The sequence below is a fragment of the Corvus kubaryi genome, unplaced genomic scaffold (assembly GCF_017639235.1).
Source record: "Corvus kubaryi isolate FWS band 111438036 unplaced genomic scaffold, C.kubaryi_AGA036_p1.0 37036, whole genome shotgun sequence".
NCBI lineage: Eukaryota > Metazoa > Chordata > Aves > Passeriformes > Corvidae > Corvus > Corvus kubaryi.
The window spans coordinates 454605-463609 of NW_024581016.1; the positions used below are offsets into that span (position 1 = coordinate 454605).

Genomic DNA, 9005 nt, shown 5'->3' on the forward strand with positions numbered 1-9005 from the left:
ATACAATATAAAATCTAAATCCATTTCTACCTGCACCTTATGTAAATGTGCATTACTGCCTATTTTGTGTGCACCACAAGCTATACATATTTATACAAAAACAGGAATGTTATTTCTATTTTTGCTGAGCATATTAAAGCTTTTTTAGTGCTTTATATCCTGCAAAATCAGAACAGACGATCATAGGCACAATGCCACCCCCAAAAATAAAATTTAAAAAAACCCACCCACCACCCCAAAAAACCCCAAACCCCAACAAAACTCAAACAAATTCTAATCCATGCTTCAAAGCATTTGATTCCCAGATGCATTTAAAGAAACACTCACAATTTCACCAGGGTTATCAATTTAATCTTGATGGAATTGGGAGGGTTTCTTTAAATTGATAAAACTCCAAATTTCACCAAGATTATAAATCCTGATAAACTTCTGTAGAACTACTTGCATTATTTAAAAAGAACCAGGATTTAAAGCATTGGAAATTAAAGTAGCACTCACACTTAAGTTGAAGAAAATGGGTTTGGGTTCACTCAGTTTAAAAGGATGGTTATAGAAGGGACGTTCTTCCTCCTCTTCATCAGAAACATGAGGCTTGTTCACTATCACATCATCAGTGCTCTGAGCAATCTTCTTGCATTTCTGAAAAATACAACAGAGAAAAATGTCAGCTCTGAGTAAACCTGAACTTTCAATCCAAACTCACAAAGAATGTTTTTATCAAAAAAAAGTGGTTTTCTTTACTAAACCAGGAGGTGGAAAATCTTTTAGCAACAGCATCAATAGATGTACTTCGGATATTCTACACAAATTATCCAACACTACCATGGCTCTGCCAAGCACTTCTTGGTTACTGACTCAGTTCTCTGGTAGTGCAGGGACCTTGTCAGAAGTGAAGGTTCCAGAAGATCTCAGATTCTTCTGGAGTACTGTGGTGGTGGCCAGCTATGCAACAGAATTAAATGTAAAACACAGAGGTGTTATGGGGATACCACAGTCAAACTGGGAGGAGCCTCCACAGGGGGAAAAAGAAAAGAGAGGAAGAAAAGGACAAAGACAAGAAGACTTTCTTGAGAGGCCAAAATTTTATGGTTGAAATGTCTTTACTGATTTCCTACCACCTGCACTGCTTCTATGGCCAGTTTCCAGTCAAAAGAACAGAAACATCATCCAACAGATTGCCTAAGTCAGAAAGGGAAAGGAGGGGCAGGTTTGGGGCCTCCAGATCAGCACAAGCTATGCTGGATCTTGGTCAGGTTATGTGAAAAACCATCCAGGATATCAGCACAGGGCACCTGCACCAGCTCAGCTCTTATCCAGTACTCCTGCTCCTCCAGCCCAGGCACAACTGCAGATTATTTCTCAGCACTTGGACACTGCTTCATCTCAGATTATTTCTATAAACACAATTCCAGAACTGTCACACCGACAATGCAATTGAAAAAAATAAAATGAAGACACTTTTCTATTCCAGATTTTCTCCATTCTGAGGGAAGTCCAAGGCCAGGCTGGACGGGGCTTGGAGCAACCTGGGACAGTGGAAGGTGTCCCTGCACATGGAAGGGGGTGGGACAGGTTGAGCTTTCAAGTCCCTTCCAACTCAAACCTGGAATTCCGTAACTAACACCACCAGAACAAAAATCAGGAGTGAAAGCTTTGGATTTCACTGGCAGGACTGCGGGGAGAACTACCTATTTGTGCAAAATTAGAGCAGAATCAAAACTTAAAATAAGAAAAAGCAAAATAATTGGATTTCATGCATTTCCACAGAATTAAAAATACCAGCTCTGATTACTTAAAAAAAAACTGTGTTAAGAGTAAGGACTCAAAAGGGAGGTCAGGCTTTGGAAGGGGCTGCCCAGAGGGGTTTGGAGTGCCCATCCTCCAAGGAAGGGCTGGAGGTGGCACTCAGTGCTCTGGGCTGGGGACAAGGTGGGCATCGGGCACAGCTGGGCCTGGCTGGGCTGGGAGGGCTTTTCCAGCCTCAGGAATCCTGGGATTCTGCACACAAGGCAGCTCCCAGGTGACACGAGCACGCAGTGACAACCTCCCACAGTGTGGGCACTGTCAGGTCTGATGCTGCTGCTCTCCCTCACCTCAGTGAGCTCCTTCAAGGTGTCCCTTGAAGACTTCTGGTTGGCTTTGTCATCCTTCTTCTGGGACAGCAGAGGCATCAGGCTCGGGGGTAAGGGCACGCCAGACTTCGCACACATGGCGGCTGCGTTGGCTTTGGCGATTTCAAGTAGCTGGGCCTTGTCTAAAAAGATTCATTTTTTAAAAGGAAAGTTATTATTTTTATATTCTTGTTTTAAAAATAAAGAAACATTTCTGGCAAACTAAACTAAACAAGATTCTACCTGCACTGTGCATTTTTTACGTTCTGTGAAAATAACTAAAATGGTACTGAGTGGCTCCAGACTTTAGGCCTGGTCTGTGCGGAAGGCAAATGTAGCCCAAAGCACAGCAGTCCCAATGACAGCATCCAACATCCCCCCCAACCCCTCAAGTTTGGATGTCTCTTACTTCACTGATTCATTCCAGTTTTGGCAATACTGAGTCCTTCCTACACAGCATAAAGTCCAGAGTTTCCTCATTAACTATCTCTGAAAAGCTCTGAAAGCTCTGGAGGAAATCCCATCTCCCCAGACATAGCCCAAAAGCTACTGACAACCACCAAACAGAAAAACAAGCTGAGTAAAATGTGCTCTTGCTTAAAATACAGTCAGATGCAAAACTCACTAAAACAGATTTTGCTTTAATAAGGAGAAAAGGACAGCCTTAACATAGAAATAGGAAATGAAAATTAATTAAGCCTTCTGCCAGTTTGCAAATAACTCCCTAACTGGAAGGCTTCCATGGTAACTCTGAGGCAGGACTGCAAGGTTCAGAACCTTAAGTCTACCACAGGTTTCCTCACACACTGTGCAAAAAGCTCAGCTCCCAAGTCAAACCTTCTTTCCCAAGGAAACAATACAGCCTCTCTTCCTCCAAGCACAGAGAAAAGATGCAGCTCATAAGATTTTATTTTCTGATCTGTTGAGTCTGGGACTGTTTTCAGAAATAAGTCTCTGTTTTCTTCAAGTTCTTACCACGGGAAAGAGGCAAGACAGAGTACTGGGAACAGCTGACAACAGAGCTTGGACTCTCCAACTGGCACCTGAATGACCTTTGTTCTCAGGAGAAGTAGAAATTCTAAATTTTCTCACATACAAGTACTTGGCCTTCCCTATTACCATGCAGAGTGTTCTCAAGACTGAAACACGCTACTTTTGTACAAAAGCTCTAGAACCAAGGTAAAACTGGCTCTAAAGAGGTTTTCATTCAAGTGCTCAGCATTGACTCTGTTCCAACATAAAAGTTCCTACTGGAAGTCACTGCCTAAAACTAACGCACAGACTGACTTCCAAGAAATTCCTTATGAACGCTGCAGAGCTAAAATCAGACTACGCAAATCCACCCACGACCACCTCACCACAGAACCACTGTAAATAAAGCAGTCACTTACCCAGGTCTGTAAGACGTTTGGGTGATCTGCTGGAGAACTCCGAGGACCTGGACCTGCGCCGGTCGGGGGATCTGCTGTAGCGCCTTCTCCCCGAGGACCGCGAGCGCCGCAGTCGGATCGGGGACCTGCTGGAGCTCCGTCTCCTTCCCCTGGACCGCGACCGCCTCTGGCGAAGAGGGGTCCGACTCCTGCTCCGCAATCGGAGCGATATCCTACGGTCTCTCGAGTCGGATCTTCTCCTTCTCCTGTCAGTAGACCTTGATCTGTTTCTCTGAGACCTCTTGCGCCTGTCTCTTGACAAGGAGCGCCGCCTTCGTGATGCCGACCTTGACCTGCTCCTCCTCCTGTGCCTGGAACGCGACAACGAGCTGGACCGAGATCTTGACGCCCTTCTCCGTGTTGCTGACCTGGAGCGATTCCGTCTGGAGCGCGAGTCTGTATCGTATCTCTTGGACCTGCGCTGGGAGGACCTGGAGCGTCGGCTTCTGGACCTGCGTGATGACTCTTTGTCTGCTGTTTTCTCCACGGACTTGGACTGACTCCTCTGGCGAGCTGCGGACCTGGAGCGTCTCCGCCGGGACCTCCGCGAGGACTCCTTGTCTGCTGTTTTTTCTACAGATGTTGACTGGCTCCTCTGGCGAGCCGTGGACCTGGAGCGTCTCCGTCTGTACCTCCGCACGGATTCTTTGTCTGCTGTTTTTTCTACAGAGGTGGATCGACTCTTCTGGCGAGCAGGAGACTTCGAGTGTCTGCTTACAGATCTCTGCGGAGACTCTTTGTCAGAAGCTTTATCAACAGATTTGGATCTGGATTTTTCACGTTCGGAAGACTCAGAACGTCTGCTTTCAGGGACAAAGGAAGAGTCCTGTTCCTCTGACTGCTCAAGAGGCATGGAATCCTGCTTTTCTTCATCTGCCAAAGAGGGCTCCGCATCTTCTCCCTCCTCTTCACCACTGGAAGACTCTGACTCATGCTCATCTGATGATGTGGACTCTCTTTGTTCAGCTGTCAACGAGGGCTCTGCATCCTCTCCTTCTTCTTCACCAGTGGTAGACCTCGATTCAGCACCATCAGGGGATGCAGAACGTCTGTGTTCGGCTGTCAGAGGTTCCACATCCTCAGCTTCTTCACCAGCAGTAGACCTTGACTCTTGCTCATCTGATGAAGTGGAATCTCTTTGTTCAGCTGCAGAGGAGGGTTCCACATCCTCTGCATCTTCACCAGCAGTAGACCTTGACTCGTGTTCATCTGAAGATGTGGAGTGTCTACGCTCAGCTGTCAGAGAGAGCTCCTGGTCCTCTGCTTCCTCGCCAACGGTTGACCTTGACTCACGTCCATCAGGAGACACAGAGCGATGTTCAGCTGTCAAATCCTCTGCTTCTTCATCAGCTGTAGACCTTGATTCATGGTCATCAGAAGATGTGGAGTGTCTACGTTCAGCAGTCAAGGAGGGCTCCCCATCTTCTGCATCTTCCCCAGCAGCAGACCTTGACTCACGGTCGTCTGAGGATACGGAGTCTCTTCTTCCAGCTGGCAAGGAGCCTTCTGCGTCCTCTGCCTCTTCTCCTGTAGTTGACCTTGACTCGTGCTCATCAGAGGACTCAGAGCACCTACGTTCTGTTGTCAAAGGCTGCTCCAGATCCTCTGCTTCTTCACCAATGCTAGATCTTGACTCGTGCTCATCAGGGGAAGTGGAACGCCTCTCCAGATCATCCATTTCTTCATCTACAGTAGATTTCTGGTCATGACCCTCAGGGGACACAGATCGTCTACGTTCAGAAGTCACAGAGGACTCCAGACCCTCTTCCTCCATGGGAGACTTCAGCTCGTGACCTTCCTGATAGGAGGATGTGGAGTATCTACGCTCAGATCTCACAGAGGGCTCCAGATCCCCTGTTTCTTCACCAGGGCCCGACCTCACACTGTAGTTATCAGGAGACACCGAGCGCCCACCTTCAGGCATTGCATGATCCATTTTTTCAACAGGAATGGATTTCAAGTCATTGTCATCAGGGGACATGGAGGCTCTATCGTTCAGTGTCAAAGGTTCAAGACCGTCTACTTTTCCAGCACTGGTGAATCTCAGCTCCTGCCCATCAGGGGATGCTCCATGTTCCCTTTCAGGTGTTGGAGAATGGTCCCGCACATCTGCTTTCTGGAGAGAGGTGAAACTCACCTCCTGGCTCTCAAAAAAGAGATGGTCACGTTCAGCTGTCAAAGCAGAATCCATACCCTCTGTTTTCTCAGCGTGCGCCGATCTTGACTCATACTCTTCAGGTGACATCGCATGTTCAGATGTCAGAGAAGGTTCCTTGGCTATTACTCTTTCAGCAGGGCTGGACTGCAGCTCCTGACCTTCAGGGGTCATGGGACATTCACCTTCAGACAAGGACAACTCCTGCACCTCTGTTTTTCCAGCAACAGCAGACTGCACCTCCTGGCTATCGGTGGATACGGAACTTTCACTTTCAGAGGCTTCAGAAGGTTCCTCCAATTCTTCTTTTTCAACAGGACTGGATCTCAAATTACGCCTTTCGGGGGATGCATCATACTCGTTTTCAGACAGCAGAGAACACTCCTGCACCTCTGGTTTTTCAGTGTAAGCACAGAGCAGCTCCTGCCCCTCAGGAGATGCAGCATATTGGTTGTCTGGGACCAGCACTGGCTCCTGCTCTGCTGTGCTTTCAGCGAGGCCAGACTGCTGTACTTGGCTTTGACAGAAGATAGAATATTCACTGCCAGGTATCAGAGAAGGCTCCTGCACCTCCTTCTCAGCAGGGCTGGCCGTCACCTCCTGGCCCTCAGAAGACTCACCATATTCATTTTCAGGTAGCAGAGAACACTCCTGCACTTCTGCTTTTTCAGCCAAGAAAGATGGCAACCTGTGATCTTTAGAAGACACAGCACTGTCAGGAACCACAGCCTCCTCCTGCACCTCTGCCTTCTCAGGAGAGCTGGACCTCAACTCCTGGCCCACCCAGGACACGGCATACTCATTTTCAGACACGGGAGCAGGCTGTTGCACCTGTGTGTTTTCAGCAGAGGGTGATCGCAGCTCCTGGCTGTCAATGGACTCCAGACATCTTTCTTCAGGCATCTGATAAAGCTTCCGCAGCTCTGCTTTTTCAGCAGGGGTCGATGTCAACTCCGGGCCATCAAGCCCTATCGTGTACTCATTTTCAGACACTTGAGAAGGCTCCTCAGTTCTTTCAAAACAGGTGGATGCCAACTCATGACCATCGGAGGCAAGAGAACACCTGCTTTCCAGGTTCACCTGTATTTCTTCACTGTAGGCAGCTCTCAGCTTGTAGCCATCAGGGGATGCAAGGTGTTTCACTTCAGATGAATTCAGCACCTCTTTTTCCACAGGAACGGGTCTCAATTCGTGACTGTCGGGCAACAGCAGAATCCCACCTTCCGATGTCAGAGCAGTCACTGGGGGCTGTAGCTTTTCAGGTGTGCCCACCGATTCACAACCATCAGCAGACACGGAGAACCCACTTTCCAGTGAGAGAGCAGGCTTCTGGATCTCCACTTTTTCAACTGCAGCAGATGTCAATTTATAGCCTTCAGGAAAGATGGAACACCGGAGCTCAGATGCCACTGACAGTTCTGCACTCTCCGTTTGCTCAAAGGAATTGTACTTTGCTTTGTGGCCATCGTGGCATATGGGAATCCCACTTTTAGACATCACCAAAGATCCTGCACCATCTATTTTTCCAGTTAGGTATCTCGACTCATGCATTTCCGAAGATCTGGAGCAGTCAACCTCAAGGACTTGTGGAAGTGTTGGACCATCTAAACCTTTGTCAACAGATGATCTGGACTCGTGAACTTCAAAAGAAGACACTGAAACAAGGTCAGCAGACACCTCAACAGAACCACACACAGATGTGAGGGAAACATCTGGTGCTTTGACTTTTTCGACAGATAAAAATCTTTGTTCGTTTCCATGTGGTGACTTAAAGGACTCGCCTACAGACAATGGAAGCTCCTCTATTGGTGCAGCAAAGCTGGATCCTGATCCACGTCCATCAGAAGACATGAAATGTCCACTGTCAGAAGCCAGAGAAGGCTCCTGCATCTGGCCCGACTCACAGCCATCAGGGATCACAGGGCAGATCATTTCAGGTGGCAGGAAAGGCCTCTGAGCTTCCACTGCTCCAGGGCTGTCACCCAGGTGGGAAGACTCACGTTCAGGTACTTGCAGAACCTGTGAAAGCTCTGTGTGTTCACCAGGGATATGCCGTGATTCGTGACCATCAGACAAGTTGGAGAGCCCAGCTTCAGACAGGAGAGAAGACGACTGAACTTGCGTGTCTCTTTTAAGTGTTGGAGGAAGCTCTGGACCTTCTACTTCTCTGAGAGGTGCAGTTCTGGACTCATCTTCACGGGATGCAGAGAGATGGAATTCTGCTATGGAAGAAGTTTCTAGATCCCCCCTTTTTTCAACAGATGAGGATCTGGACTTGGATGTGGAATATGGAAGTTCAGGTAGCAGTGAAGACTCCGGAGCTGCTGCTTTTTCAGTTGATCCATTTTCAGATGTCATAGACAGCTCTGAATCCTGTGGTTTTTCCACAGATGTGGATTTCAATTCCTGGTCATCTGGGGTTTTGGAGCTATCAAATTCAGATGCTGCAGAATGCTGCAGATCGGCTGTTTTTTCAACAGATGAAGAGCTTTCCTCAAGGCTCTCCGAAGTTTTGGAAAATCCACTTCCAAATGATGGCGGCAGCACTGGGCCATTTACTCCTTCATCAGACAAAGCTACTGATGTGGGACCATTAGAGGATTTACCATCACTTCCAGAAGATTGAGGAACATCTTTATCAAGATCTTTGGCTGACTCCTGAAGATCAGAAGACTCCACATGCTTGCTACTGGACTTCGCTGAGGATAACTTATCTTTTTTTTCTACAGATTTGGACCTTGACTTAACACTGTCAGAGGACTTGGAACGTTTCCGTTTGGATTTTTTTGAAGACTCCTTGCGCTTTTTTTCAACAGACCTAGACCTAGACTTGTAACGTTCAGAAGATTTTGAGCGTCGACGCTTGGATTTTCGTGAGGATTCCTTCTTTTTTTCCACTGATTTGGATCTAGACTTGTAACGGTCAGAGGACTTGGAGCGCTGACGTTTAGACTTCCGTGATGATTGCTTCCGGTCTCTTTTTTCTACTGACCTGGATCGAGACTTGTAGCGATCTGAGGACTTTGAGCGCTGACGTTTGGACCTCCGTACAGATGCCTTCCGACCTCTTTTCTCAACAGATCTTGACCTGGATTTTGAACGATCAGAGGAACCAGACCGATGTCTGAACCTCCAGGAGTATTCTTTGCCTCCTCCCTTTTCTGAAGACCTGGATCTAGATTTTGAACGGTCAGAGGACCTGGAATGTCTGCGTCGGGATCGCCAGGAGGACAACCTCTTTTCAACTGACCGTGACTTAGATCTGTAGCGGTCAGAAGACCTGGAACGTCTGCGCCCGGACCTTCGGGA

The 9005-nt window shown here is 47.7% G+C and overlaps 1 protein-coding gene across 2 annotated transcripts in view; it reads right to left on the bottom strand.

Moving 5' to 3' along the window:
• Positions 1–9005, bottom strand: part of SON (SON DNA and RNA binding protein) — a 36803-nt gene that overhangs the window by 18340 nt on the left and 9458 nt on the right. For both annotated transcript variants that reach the window (XM_042020634.1, XM_042020635.1), the window contains exons 4-6: positions 3503–8997; positions 2094–2254; positions 499–639 (exon numbers count right to left, since the gene is read on the bottom strand). In XM_042020634.1, coding sequence (XP_041876568.1) covers positions 499–639; positions 2094–2254; positions 3503–8997 — 5797 coding nt within the window. The remainder of the gene's footprint in view (positions 1–498; positions 640–2093; positions 2255–3502; positions 8998–9005) is intronic.